At 46.1% G+C, this 15,177-nt stretch overlaps 1 protein-coding gene across 1 annotated transcript; it reads right to left on the bottom strand.

The window, feature by feature from the left end:
* Positions 1 to 2,388: 2,388 nt before the first annotated feature.
* LOC113352532 lies at positions 2,389 to 14,987 on the bottom strand. The gene is made up of 2 exons (XM_026596345.1): positions 14,399 to 14,987; positions 2,389 to 3,083 (listed from the first exon to the last, which is right to left on the bottom strand). The coding sequence occupies exons 1-2, from the start codon at positions 14,985 to 14,987 to the stop codon at positions 2,389 to 2,391; spliced, it is 1,284 nt and encodes a 427-aa protein (XP_026452130.1).
* Positions 14,988 to 15,177: the final 190 nt, after the last annotated feature.

The raw sequence follows: 15,177 nt of genomic DNA, 5'->3' as shown, positions 1-15,177 counted from the left end.
TGCACCAGATCTCATACCCCTTTCTCAGGTTAACACCAATGCAATTCAGACCTGCTCATAACTCATTCATTCTTCCAGCTGTTCATGTAATGCCAATATCTGCGGTAGCAAACACAGCTTCCTCTCATATGTTAAATGACTGCAACTCAGTTGCAACCAACTTCTCTTCTAAGCCTTCACACAGCACCATCGACTCCATGCTTTCAATTTTCTCAGCTCCCCTGTTGCTTAAATAGCAGCTACATAGCATGACAGCAACAAAATCTTCCACTTCTGCTTATCCTTCAGCGTCACCACCTGAGCCATCTATCCTCTGCAATTCATAGACGGGCCAATTTCAGCTTCTCGTCTCGACCGCACTGTCACAGCAAACTTAAGCTCCCTACGACAGCTGCAACTCTCCTCAATCTCTCTGCAGTTCACCAACACTTCTCGCCATTCCTTCCAACACCTGCAGTCTCATTCAAGCACAGATAAGCATATCCAGCACAATCACCATCTGGAATCATTAGCATTTGCAGCTGCTCCACAAACCATTATGCACTTCGTCTCCCATTCTCCATCTCAGTCATACCACCTGAATCATCATCTTCCCATCTGCAACAACACTACCTAGTCCATTACAGCAGCAGTTCTTATCCTCCAATTCTATTTATACTTCTCAACCTCATCTCCTCAAATTCTTCACTGCCAACAGTTGACAGCATCAGCTGTGGCTCAACCCATCATCACCTGTAGTCATACAATTTTCAGCTTCTCTTCACTCCCATGAGCACCTCACTGAACTGCAGCTGCAACCAAACCATTCCATTTCCAACTGCGGTTTCACTTGCACCTGAATCAACCTTGTAACACATCATTGAATCAATTGCTGCACTATTCAGCTTAATTACACATCCCTGGCAACAATTCCACCTCTGCAATTGTAATCTGCTTCAAATTCTTCATTGTCCTGCATCCGTAGCTATTGCAATAACCACCAACACAACTTGAACTGCACAAACTCAATAGCTCAATCACATCTTGCAGCCAACAACAATTAGCAAACAATCCCATCTTCCTGACAGCACTAGACTCAATTTCAGAACACCACAAAACCCATTTGTATTTATCTCCAACTGCATCTGAAGAATTATTTCTTGCCTAACTGCAATCTTCTCGTTCAACTGATTCAAACCCATTACCAACTTCATCAGCACCAGGTGAAACTCAATTCAAACAGACCCATATCATTTCTTTAGATTCACGAAATCCTAACTTCCATGACCATCCCTAAATCTCCATTTATCTTCACCAAATCCTCCATCTGACTTCTCCCCAAATTCGACCGAAAGAAACTGCAGCCAAAACCCATCCTTTCATGATCTTCTCAATGCCTAAATCTAATATGTTCCTCATCACGAATTCATCTGATTCTCTCAATTTCAGCATCAGCAGCTCAACGTCGTTTTCTTCATTCTCTCAATTTAAGATGCAAAAGAAATGAATGATGAGAAACTCTTCTTCAGGTTTTAGGATGTAATGATTAAAATTGATATTGACACCCTGCATTCCTGGATAAGGGATAACCACTTTGTGTATGGCTTGTCGGTTCCAGAGAACTGACATGCAATTTTCTTTCTTGCTCAACTGTAGTTAGCTTCGCTTGCCTGTGAAGTGGTCTTTTTGCTCCTTTTCGCTCCAAATGAACGCCTTCTTCTTCTTTGAATTCTTTCACCGACAACATCCGTCTCTTACTTCTCAGATTCACTTCTTCTCTTCAATGTCTCTTCATCACTAAAGCTGTCATGCTTTTCAGACAGAATTTGCATCACTAAAGCCGACATGCTTTTCAGACAGATATGAAGAAATAAGAGCGAATACTGAGAAATAATCTGCCTCCAACAACATTTGCACATGAGATGAGACTTTTGAGTTGTTTCTTCTTTTTTTGTTCCAAATAACTCCAAAGTACCTAAAACTCAAAAGAAAACATTAAATACATAATTTATAAGAAAACTTAGCAAAGAAAGCATAAACACCTATCATAAATCCATCAGGACCAGGAGCAGTATTTGCATTCATACCAAAAACAACTTCTTTCACTTCAACTGCAGAGGGAGTAGCATCAAGAAAGTTGTTGTCCTCCTCAGTTAAGATCTTAGGAATTGTTTCCAAAATTTCTTCATGAATTATGACACTCTGCTCTTCAAATTTCTTTTTATAATGTTCCACCAAGAGATTTGCAATTTGAGATTGCTCAGTTACTACATTAACCTCAGTACTTTCTAGCTCAGTAATACTATTTTGGGATTGTCTTACCTTGATAGTTGCATGAAAGGATGTTGTATTAGCACCACCCTCCTTTATCCATCTTACTCTAGCCTTAGCTCTCATTAATTCATTATATTATTGAGAAGAAATCTCTTGTCTCCCCCTTGCTATGACCAAATTATTTAAAAGCTCAAGATTTTCAGGATCTGCATCTAATAGCATAGAAGCAGCAAGTACTTCATCTTCAGTTTTCTGAACTTTAACTCTGAGATCTCCAAAAACCTCCCAATTCCACTTCTTCAAAATTTGTTTTAACCTTTTTAGTTTACTCATGAAAGAAAAAACAGGATTACCAAAAACTGTTTCATTCCATGCATCTTTAATAATTTCCAGGAAACCAGGATGAGAAGTCCAAATTGGTTGATATTTGAAAGGTGCATTTACAGGCTTCCCAATATTCACAATAAAACCAAACAAATGACCATGATCTGATGTACCTCTTACCCCCACTTTATAAGACCAACCATCAAATTTTTCCAGCCATTTGAGATTGTAGAATGCTTTAACAAGATCACATAAAATTCTTTTTCTACCAGCTCTATTGTTGCACCAGGAAAATATTATTCCAGTTCTTGTAGCTTGAATTAAATTACAAGACTCTAGACAACCTCTAAAGTCCTGCATTGATACTCTTAATGGTCTTCTACCACCAACTTTTTCCTCATAACTCAACACCACATTAAAATCTCCAATTATCATCCAAGGATAATTCATTTGACTAATATTCATCAATTCATCCCATAAATCTCTTTTATCCATAGTGAGACAAGCTGCATGAATTCATGTAACCATAACATCTCCAACTTTGACAGTAATGGCTTGTCTTGAAGAAGAAACAACCACAGGTTTAGATAAAGAAGAATTCCAAAATAACCATATGATACCTTTTGTAGTTGTTGATGGTGGTTTTTAGCTTCGAGTTAAAATCGTAAAACCTTAGTCAAACAGTGACGTCACACTTGAGTAATAATTTCACCACTAGCACATTTATTGAACCATTCAACATGACTGCGTAAAATTACCGGGGTACCTTTTTTATGTATATGCAATGCTCCGCGGCAGAGCCCTCGGTACTGACTGGCACCATCATACACATCCCAGCAACGCGTGCTAGACAAATGTGCCAATGGCATGGCATGCCAGCCACATCTCCGCGCCAAAGGCATGCCAACCATGCCAGTCGCACCACCCTGCCAATGGCATGCCATGCCAGTCACATCTCCGCGCCAAAGGCATGCCGACCATGCCAGCCGCACCACCGTGCCAATGGCATGTGCCAGCCACATCTCCATGCTAAAGGAATTCCAACCATGCCAGCCGCACCACCGTGCCAATGGCATGCCATGCCAGCCACATCCCTGCGCCAAAGGCATGCCAACCATGCCAATGGTATGCCATGCCAGCCACATCTCCACGCCAAAGGCATGCCGACCATGCCAGTCGCACCATCGTGCCAATGGCATGCCATGCCAGCCACATCTCCACGCCAAAGGCATGCCGACCATGCAAGCCGCACACAGTGCCAATGGCATACCATTCCACCCACATCTTCGCGCCAAAGGCATGACGACCATGACAGCCTCACCACAGTGCCAATGACATACCATGCCATCCACATCTTTGCGCCAAGGCATGCCAACCATGCCAGCCACATCTCCGAGCCAAAGCCATGTCGTCCCTACCACATGCCGGTGGCTGCCAAACGAAGGGTTGCAACAATCAACTGTTACCCTTCCATCTGAGATGCAGATCTAAGCCGTCCAAGTTCGCCACCCAACGCATGGAAACTTCTGGCCCAAGGCCAAACATCACGGTTTTGCCAAAATCCTAATTTTGGCCGCGCCTAAAATATGCCAAAGCCATGCTGGCCCTACCATATGTCGCTGGCTTCCAAACGAAGGGTTGCAACAATCAATGACTACCCTTCCATCTGAGATGCATATCTTAGCCGTCCAAGTTCGCCACCAAACACATTGCAACTTTCGGCCCAAGGCCAAACATCACGGTTTTGCCAAAACCCTAATTTTGGTTGCGCCTAAAATATGCCAAAGCCATGCCGGCCCTACCACATGCCGCTGGATGCCAAACGAAGAGTTGCAACAATCAACGGATACCCTTCCATCTGAGATACAGATCTCAGCCGTCCAAGTTTTCCACCTAACGCATGGCAACTTCCGTCCCAAGGCCAAACATCACGGTTTTGCCAAAACCCTAATTTTGGCCGTGCCTAAAATATGCCAAACCCATGTCGGCCCTACCACATGTCGCTGGCTGCCAAACGAAGGGATGCAACAATCAACGACTACCCTTCCATCTGAGATGCAGATCTCAGCCGTCCAAGTTCGCCACCTAACGCATGGCAACTTCCGGCCCAAGGCCAAACATCATAGTTTTTAAAAACCCTAATTTTGGCCGCGCCTAAAAGATGCCAAAGCTATGCCGGACCTACCAAATGCCGTTGGCTGCCAATAAAAGGGTTACAACAATCAACGGCCACCCTTCCTCCTGAGATGCAAATCTCAGCCGTATAAGCTTGCCACCGAACGCATGGCAACTTTTGGCCCAATGCCAAGCTCTAATTTTGGTCGCACCTAAACTATGCCAAAACCATAGTTTTAGCCGCGCCTAAACTACGTCAAAATCCTAGCTCGGTCGCGCCTAAACCATGCCACTAGATGCAAACGAATGGTTGCAACAATCAACGGCCACCCTTCCTCCTGAGATAAGAATCTCAGCCATACAAACTTGCCACCAAACGATTTGTGGCAATCTCTTGGCCACGACGCCAAAACCCTAATTTGGTCGTGCCAAGAGTATGCAAGCGCTGCAACCATGCCGCTGGTTGCCAAACGAAGGGTTGCAACAATCTACGGCCACCCTTCCTCCTGAGATGCAACTGTCATCCGTACAAACCTGCCACCAAACGACTCGTGGCAATGTCTTGGATGCGATGCTAACTCTTGGTCACGACACCAACCTGGCTACGATGCCTATTCTTTGGTCAGGGCACCAACTTGGCTACAAACGCCAAATCCTTTTGTCACGCCACACTTAGCAACATGCTACACGTTTTCCAAGAAAACACTCAAGACATCAAAACATGTCACAAACTTGGGGATGCTCATCAGGGTATTGGCCTGGTGGTTTACAGCATGCGGCGTACACTACGCCCGTTACAGGAATGTGTCATAAAGGTGAGGCGGTTAGTAAATACAAGAAATAATGGTGAAACGTTTCCTTCATTATGGAAACATCAATTCTAGGCGTTACCCGTTACCATTTTCTTCCATTTACTCAACCGTTTCCACTTCTTACGAGACCAGGGTACGTTTCGTTGCAACTTGTATAAATAGGTCTCACCTATTTCCAACAAGGACAAGTTTTTGGTCAGGAGAATACAACACTCAGAAATCACCTGTTAGCTTCCCACATTGCTAACGTTTCACTTTCTAATACAAGTCGTAAAACAACCACTCTTCCAGGAATCAACTATTCTGGTCTCAACACTCTCTTCGCTTCCCTCCCTACGACCAACCCTTCTCCTTCACTTTGCGACCGAATCAAGTCTGGAACGGCTATTTCTCGTTTTAGGACGGATTTGTACAGATTGATCTCTCGAATCTAAAGTACTCCCGTGCAGTACATTATTTAGGGTTTAGACTCGTTTCTCACCCACACACGAAATTACCGATATCAGCAGAAACTGTTTTCACCCTCAAACAATTGGCGACCACAGTGGGAGATCAATCTCCCGGTTGCAATATCGATTTCCAATTTCCAGTTTCACCTTTCAATTCCGATCTCAAGATGGTAGAAGCAAACAATCCGCTCGGGAATTAATGTCTCAGTTATCAGTTATCACACGATGAGGAGTGACCGGGGACTTATCGCGGTCAGGACGGAGGCACCCATAATACTACGACGGACATTCCTATGGCTAGGGTTTGCACCAAGATGGAAGAACAAGCTAAAGGAGGAACGCTGGAATACATACCTGGAGTATGCTCGTTGTGTTGTTACTAGCTCCAAGACGAGGGAATAAAACTGATGATACGGGATAAAGAAGATGGGTAGCGCCTTTTATAGGCATGATATTTTTGGAGCTCGAATGGAGGAAGGTTTCCTGTTTTTGGTTATACATGGGAAGAGGCAATCGGTCCCGCTAGTAACGCTCAATGGTGCCAACAGGTCGTGACCAAGCTAGCGGCAAGAGACCGCCAGCGCTGTCTCCACGCTTCAGCCGGCACTATCTCCGCATCCTAGTCGGCGCCATCTCCGCGTCCCCTGCACTCCTAGCCAGCGCCAGCAGCTTGCATCCTTTCCAGCGCTAACAGCTTGCATGCTTTCCAGCGCTAAAAGCTTGCATCCTTCCAGCGCTAACAATTTGCATCTTTCCAGCGCCAGCAGCTTGCATCCTTTCCAGCGCTAACATCTTGCACCCTTCTAGCGCCATCTTTTCTCTCCACAGCCATCAAAAGTCCAGCGCTATCTTCTCCGCTCCACAACCAGCCAAAGCAGCGCCATGGCTCTAGCACTCCGTGATCAAAACCGTGCCATCTCTGCACGATGCACCTACGATCACCAGAACCAGAGCCGCTTCCGCCACCCCCAACGTTTCTTCAAGTATGACAGCTCCAACCGTCACCAGAGCCGCTGCTACTCTACCATCAGGGCAAGAGACTGGAGGAGCTGGAAGAAGCCGACCTCCTTTTACCACTGATGATTTAATGGAAAGACAAAAGGTTCTCGTAAGGCTCAGAAAGACATGTCTATAACTCAGAAAGAGATACCTATTTCCTCAAGACACTGACGGAGCGGCCACCATAAGAGTCACGTCAACCCAAGAGGGAGATGACAAGGAATACTTTTAACATCCGGCGCAAGTACTTCAGCAGGACGTGCATTTATAGATGTGGAGGCTTGCTTTGCTCTTGAATGCCCAGTAAAAGGGAATCAGCAATCCAATTTCATCACATGTAAAGATCAGGAACGACTTCTCCAAAATCGAGGCAAAGGAAATCAGCAACCCTCCTGAGTTCACATAGACCTTCTTCTCGTCAGGATATGCATGATTTCTGGGGACTTCGCCCACAAAATCGTGCAGTCTATGATGAAACATTTATGTGAGATTCTATGTTTCTCCAAGGTGTAGCGTCGAGACATATTTGCATCCCTCAACCGCACTGCATCAGGAAAGCAGTTATTTCCATCCAGGGAAGTCGTTCCCAAACCCCAACCTCTCTTGGAAAGCACGATTGATAGATGGAACTTGGGACTCCTAACCACTGTTCGCTTGAAGGGTGTCCAGTTTGACAGCACGCTGATTGACGACGTGGCTCCGCTTTAACGTTCGCTCCAGCATCCGTTCCGCTTCGACGTCCTCCAGCAGCGGCTCCACTTCAACGTCCTCCAGCAGCGACTCCACTTCAACGTCCTCCAGCAGCGGCTCCGCTTCAACGTTCGCTCTGGCAGCCGCTCCGCTTCAACGTTCGCTCCAGAAGCCGCTCCGCTTCAGCGTTCTCTCCATAAACTGCTCCAGGATCCGAAGCCGAAGCTTCAGCGTTTGGCTCCTTAAGTTTCAGCGTCCTCCAAGAACCGAAGCCGCTTTAACACCGCTCCCTCCTTCCAAAGATCGTAACGTGGCCGCCACTCCTTCTTGCAAAGGGTCGTGCCACCACACTCCCCATGTCAAGGATCATGATCGCATCCAACCAATCTTCGTAGTCATGGACACTTTTTGATCCATCCCGCAAAAACTCGTGATCATGGAAAGTTTGCTCGCTTACGCATCCATCCAATCCTTTTACTTCCATGGATGCCCATACAATTCCAGCCAACCTACTTTGTTCCCACGACAATGTAGTCTCTTCTGATTACATCTGCTACCAAGAATTGTTGCTGCTCATTTTCCGATACCAGCCAGAGCTCCACCGCAGCAGCAATCACTTCGAAGATCTATACGAAATACCTTCATTGTCAAAGCTCAGAAGACACGGTCAACCAAAAGGCCATAGCCACAACAAGGTCATCTACCCTTCAAGGGTCTAGCGCAAGAATATCACCACCTCTCTGTCTAGAATACGCCTTCACCACTTTACGAGGCCGTGGTGGATCCCAAGCCTGCTCAGAGGAAAACAACTTCAGAAACTAAAGAAAAATGCAATTAGGGACTGCTCATCGCAGTCCATCCCGACGATCATTAAAGAATCATGAGATAACTCCAGAGACGCGGCTGAAACATTTTCTTGAAGAAACAGATGGATCCACGATAAACAACATAACTCTCTCATATCTACCTCTTCGCTATCCAGAATATTTCGTCCATGTGATATCCTGAGCATCCCAGCGTCACATCCAGAAGAGTACAATAAGCTTGTATCAAATCCCGTGGACATGGATTCAAGGAGATGCAATGAAAGTATGCTACACATAGGTACTACCAGCATGAGACGCTTTCACCCCCCTCAACCTGGTTATTTCTGATTTCAACATCATCACTACCGAAGTTTTACGAGCCGCAGAAATTTCTCAACATGAAGTCGTACATGTGCATCGAAGACTCCAAAAGCACTCCAAAAAGATACATTCACATATTCGGCCATGCCATCAGATCTAACAGAAATATAACTGGGGACTGATCACCGCATCCCATTCCATACGATAGTCCAAGATTCAGAAGATGGTTCGAAGGATATCTCTTGGAACAAAGTCCTTGAAGACTTGATAGCAGCACATCGGCAACAGAATGTCTCCCAACTCATCTATTTCATCATGTGGCTTTGGAATATTTCTATCATACAATCATCCACAGCATATCATTATCGCGATCATAAGGTCCAGACACTGAACAACCTAAAGTCAAGGATGGACCGACAACGCAACCACAATCTCCAAGGTTAGCCCTGACATGATCGTTGCCGGGCATATATTTCATCCATCCATACCAAGAATGCAATGGAGTTTGGTAAATTTTGGAATCCACTGGAGAGACACTGCAGATGAAAGCACGGATCCATACGAGCAACAGAAAACATAAGAGGGTCGATACCTCTTTTCATGCGGATGGAGTTTCTAGAGTTTGAACAGAATAAAGATTCCTTCTTTATCCATGAACGGGAATAGATTACTGGGCGAGACTATGCCACCTCGGGCCCGCAACATCCCTCCTGAATTCTTTCTGAGTTTTATTGTCGGGTTGTTTTCACCTCCTAAACGAGCTCAAAACCTAAATATTTTCACGTAGGGAGATAGGAAATTCTTTTCCGATCGAAATGGAGGGGTGGACCGTCAAAATCCGAGTTCGTATGAGAATTCTACAACGATTCTAGTAAGGGGCTCTAATTAGGGTTTCGACATGACAAACCCTAATTTAGACAAAGTTGACATCATTCCACGGAACTAGAGCCAGTCGTCACCCTTCCACGGAACTGAAGCCAGTCATCATCCTTCCATGGAACTGAAGCCAGTTTCCACCATTCCACGGAACTGAAGCCGGTCGTCACCTTCCACGGAACTGAAGCCAGTCTCCACCATTCCACGAAACTGAAGCCAGTCGTCACCCTTCCACAGAACTGAAGCCAGTCGTCATCCTTCCACGGAACTGAAGCCAGTCTCCACCATTCCATGGAATTGAAGCCAATCGTCACCCTTCCACAGAACTAAAGCCAGTATTCATCCTTCCATGGAACTGAAGCCAGTTGCCATCGTTCCACGGGCCCGCAACATCCCTCCTGAATTCTCCCTGAGTTTTACTGTCAGACTGTTTTCACCTCCTAAACGAGCTCGAAACCTAAATATTCCTTCACGGGGAGGTAGGAAATTATTTTCCGATCGAAGTGGAGGGGCGGACCGTCAAAATCCGTGTTCGTACGAGAATTCTACAACGATTTTAGTAAGAGGCGCTAATTAGGGTTTCGGCATGCCAAACCCTAATTTAGACAAACTTGCCAGGCGTCATCACCACCGTTTGGTAGATGAAGTTCCAGCGCCGCCACCACCATTTGGTAGCCGAATTTCCGAAACTAGTTTCCACAATTCCGCGGACCGAAGACAATATCCAGCGCCAGCGGCTCCATTCCAAGCCACACCATGCCAGCGGCTCCATTCCAAGCCACACACTGCCAGCGGATCCATTCCATTCCAGCGGCTCCATTCCAAGCCGCACGATGCCAGTGGCTCCAAGCCAAGCTGACGCCAACTGCCTGGTCCCAGCCAGCGGCCATCTCTGCCACTCCACGCCCTATCCAGCAGCACTATTCACCTTTCTATGGCAAACCAGAGCACCGTCTCACGGACCAAATTGTAATGCCGCCTCTGTCGACCAGTAGCCAAAGACGCAGCACTGATGCCAACATACCATGGCTGATCCAAATTTACGCAAATCCGCCAACGCAAGAATCATGGATTCTCTTTACCTCCCGAAAAAGGTTAGCCGTATCTCCCTGACTATATTTTCATGACCTGCCGTTTCGATTTTTTCCTTATCTGTCACCATCTTATGCTTACCTCGCAACAAATCCCCTGTTCCGAGCTAAGAAGGGGACTTAATGTTGATGGTGGTTTATAGCTTAGGGTTAAAATCGTAAAACCTTAGTTAAACAGTGACGTCACACTTGAGTAATAATGTCGCCACTAGCACATTTATTGAACCATTCAACATGACTACGTAAAATTACCGGGGTACATTTTTTATGTATAAGCCATGCTCCACGACAGAGCCCTCGATACTGACTGGCATCATCTCTACACATGCCAGCCATGCATGCTAGCCAAACGTGCCAATGGCATGCCATGCCAGCCACATCTCCGCGCCAAAGGCATGCCAACCGCACCACCGTGCTAATGGCATGCCATTCCAGCCACATCTATGCGCCAAAGGCATGCCAACCATGCCAACCGCACCACCGTGCCAATGGCATGCCATGCCAGCCACATCTCCACGCCAAATGTATGCCCACCATGCCAGCCGCACCACCGTGCCAATGGCATGTCATGCCAGCCACATCTCCGCGCAAAAGGCATGACAACCATGCCAGACACACCACCGCGCCAATGGCATGTCATGCCAGCCACATCCCCGCGCCAAAGGCATGCCAACTATGCCACCGTGCCGATGGCATGCCATGCCAGCCACATCTCTGCGCCAAAGGCATGCCGACCATGCCAGCCGCACAACCGTGTCAATGCATGCCATGCCAGCCACATCTCCGCGCCTAAGGCATGCCGACCATGCCAGCCACACCACAGTGCCAATGGCATACCATGTCAGCCACAACTTCTCGCCAAAGGCATGATGACCATGCCAGCCACACCACGGTGCCAATGGCATACCATGCCATCCATATCTTTGCGCCAAGGCATGCCAACCATGGCAGCCGCACCACAGTGCCAATGGCATACCATGCCAGCCACATCTCCACGCCAAAGCCATGCTGACCCTACCACATGCCGCTGGCTGCCAAACGAAGGGTTGCAACAATCAACGACTACCCTTCCATCTGAGATGCAGATCTCAACCGTCCAAGTTCGCCACCTAACGCATGGAAACTTCCGGACCAGGGCCAAACATCACGGTTTTTGCCAAAACCCTAATTTTGGTCGCGCCTAAAATATGCCAAAGACATGTCGTCCCTACCACATGCCGCTGGCTGCCAAACGAAGAATTGCAACAATCAACGGCTACCCATCCATCTGAGATGCAGATCTCAGCCGTCCAAGTTCGCCACCCAACGCATGGAAACTTCCGGCCCAAGGCCAAACATCACGGTTTTGCCAAAACCCTAATTTTGGCCGCGCCTAAAATATGCCAAAGCCATGCCGGCCCTACCATATGTCACTGGCTGCCAAACGAAGGATTGCAACAATCAACGACTACCCTTCCATCTGAGATGCATATCTCAGCCGTCCAAGTTCGCCACCAAACGCATGGAAACTTCCGGCCCAAGGCCAAACATCACGGTTTTGCCCAAACCATAATTTTGGTTGCGCCTAAAATATGCCAAAGCCATGCCGGCCCTACCACATGCCGCTGGCTGCCAACCGAAGGGTTGCAATAATCAGCGGCTACCCTTCCATCTGAGATGCAGATCTCAACCGTCCAAGTTTGACACCTAACGCATGGCAACTTCCGGCCCAAGTCCAAACATCACGGTTTTGCCAAAACCCTAATTTTGGCCGTGCCTAAAATATGCCAAAGCCATGCCGGCTCTACCACATGCCGCTGGCTTCCAAACGAAGGGTTGCAACAATCAACGGCTACCCTTCTATCTGAGATGCAGATCTCAGCCGTCCAAGTTTGCCACCTAACGTATGGCAACTTTCGGCCCAAGGCCAAACATCACGGTTTTGCCAAAACCCTAATTTTGGTCGCGCCTAAAATATGCCAAAGCCATGCCGGCCCTACCACATGCCGCTGGCTGCCAAACGAAGGGTTGCAACAATCAACAGCTACCCTTCAATCTGAGATGCAGATCTCAGCCTTCCAAGTTCGCCACCTAACGCATGGAAACTTCCGGCCCAAGGCCAAACATCACAGTTTTGCCAAAATCCTAAGTTTGGCCGCGCCTAAAAGATGCCAAAGCCATGCCGGCCCTACCACATGCCGCTGGCTGCCAAAAGAATGGTTGAAACAATCAATGACCATTCTTTCTCCTGAGATGCAAATCTCAGCCGTACAAGCTTGCCACCGAACGCATGGCAACTTTTGGCCCAATTCCAAGCCCAAACTTTGGCCGCACCTAAACTATGCCAAAACCCTAGTTTTGGCCGTGCTTAAACCATGCCACTAGCTGCAAACGAAGGGTTGCAACAATCAACGACCACCCTTCCTCCTGAGATACGAATTTCAGCCATACAAACTTGACACCAAACGATTTGTGGCAATCTCTTGGCCATGCACGGCGCCAATTCTTGGCCACGACGCCAAAACCCTAATTTGGCCGTGCCAAGAGCATGCAAGCGCTGCAACCATGCCGTTGGTTGCCAAACGAAGGGTTGCAACAATCTACGGCCACCCTTTCTCCTGAGATGCAGATCTCATCCGCACAAACCTTCCACCAAATGACTCATGGCAATGTCTTGGATGCGATGCTAACTCTTGGTCACGGCACCAACCTTGCTACGATGCCTATTATTTGGTCATGACACCAACTTGGCTACAAACGCCAAATCCTTTGGCCACGCCACATGTAGGAACAAGCTACACGTTTTCCACGAAAACATGTGAGACATCAAAACATATCACAAACTGGGGGATGCTCATCAGGGTATTGGTCTGGCGGTTTACAGCGTGCGGTGTACACTACGCCCGTTACAGGAAAGTGTCATAAGGGTGAGGCGGTTAGTAAATACAAGAAATAATGGTGAAACGTTTCCTTCATTATGGAAACATCAATTCCATGCGTTACCCGTTACCATTTTCTTCCATTTACTCAACCGTTTCCACTTCTTATGAGACCAGGGTACGTTTCGTTGCGACTTGTATAAATAGGTCTCACCTATTTCCACCAAGGACAAGTTTTTGGTCAGGAGAATACAACACTGAGAAATCACTTCTTAGCTTCCCACATTGCTAACGTTTCACTTTCTGATTCAAGTCGTAAAACAACCACTCTTCCAGAAATCAACTATTTTGGTCTCAACACTCTCTTCGCTTCCCTCCCTAAGACCAACCCTTCTCCTTCACTTTGCGACCGAAGCAAGTCTGTAATGGCCATTTCTTGGTTTAGGCCGGATTTGTGCAGATTGATCTCTCGAATCTAAAGTAATCCCGTGCAGTACATTGTTTAGGGTGTAGACTCTTTTCTCACCCACACACGAAATTACCGATATCAGCAGAAACTGTTTTCACCCTCAAACAGTAGTATCACTAGAATCATTTATGATCAATTTACTCATTCCAGGTAAGTTCAAACGTTTAATTCCACCACTAGAAACTTTTATCTTGGGCTCAGTTACCCATAATAGTGAAGGACTAAAGCTTTTAATTAAATTTCTCAATTTATCTTTGGCTTGAATTTTTTTCAAACCTCTGATGTTCCAGTAAAGCACTTTCATTGAGATTGAGTTACTTGGGAGGTACTAGTACCTCCCATACTAACATTTGATTTAACTGAAAAACTTGCTTGTTTTCTAGTGATGACATTAGGAGCATCTTTAGCATTCTTCCCTTTAACAGGTTTGCTAATCACTTTTGAAAAAATATGATCATGTTTTTCAGCTACTTCAATTAAAGCTTGAAACTTACTTGGAGAAGCAAAACCTTTACCTGAATTAGGAATATGATTCACAGTTCTTCCTTTAGTGTTTGTTCCAGTTACTTCCTTCCAACCTTCTGAAGTAGCAACCTCTGTGTTTATATTTGACAAAACTTGAGCAGATAAAATCTCATTTGTAGTATTATTGTTAGCATCAGATATATTGTGAACTTGTTTAGTAGTTTGTTCACTTGAGGATAGTTCAATAATTGTATTCAATGCTGGCACACTTGCACCCACATCAATAATTTTATCCACAGATAAAGAAGGAAAATCATTAGGTGACTCCAAAAGACCAGTAAATCCTTTCTCCTTAGTTGAAGGTGTAAAAATAGGAGGAACTATTGCATCGATTTCTTCATCTTCACAGATTTTACTACTAGAAGGAAAACAAATATCAAACCCACCATAACTCTGCATTGTGACTTTTTTGGAGTGTACCTCCATTGAGTTTTATGCTTATTATTAGCTTTCACTCCTTGGTTTTGTTCTTTCCTTGCCACTCTGCACTCAGTGACCAAATGCCCCACAATCTTACATTTACTACAAAACTTAGGAAATTTGGAAACTCTAATTTCTTGCTCAAATTTACAGTACTTTGATTCAACCA

This window comes from Papaver somniferum, chromosome 2 (assembly GCF_003573695.1).
Source record: "Papaver somniferum cultivar HN1 chromosome 2, ASM357369v1, whole genome shotgun sequence".
NCBI lineage: Eukaryota > Viridiplantae > Streptophyta > Magnoliopsida > Ranunculales > Papaveraceae > Papaver > Papaver somniferum.
The sequence above is the reverse complement of the archived record's forward strand: the minus strand, read 5'-3'. Positions and strand labels throughout refer to the sequence as shown.

What these genes read in the sequence shown, in the direction of transcription:
- LOC113352532 (XM_026596345.1), bottom strand. Translation starts at nt 14,987, where the DNA reads ATGCAGAGTTATGGTGGGTTTGATATTTGTTTTCCTTCTAGTAGTAAA. An exon ending in ATCAAATGTTAGTATGGGAG is followed by an intron (nt 3,084 to 14,398) that starts GTACTAGTACCT and finishes GAATTCATGCAG; the next exon opens with CTTGTCTCACTATGGATAAA.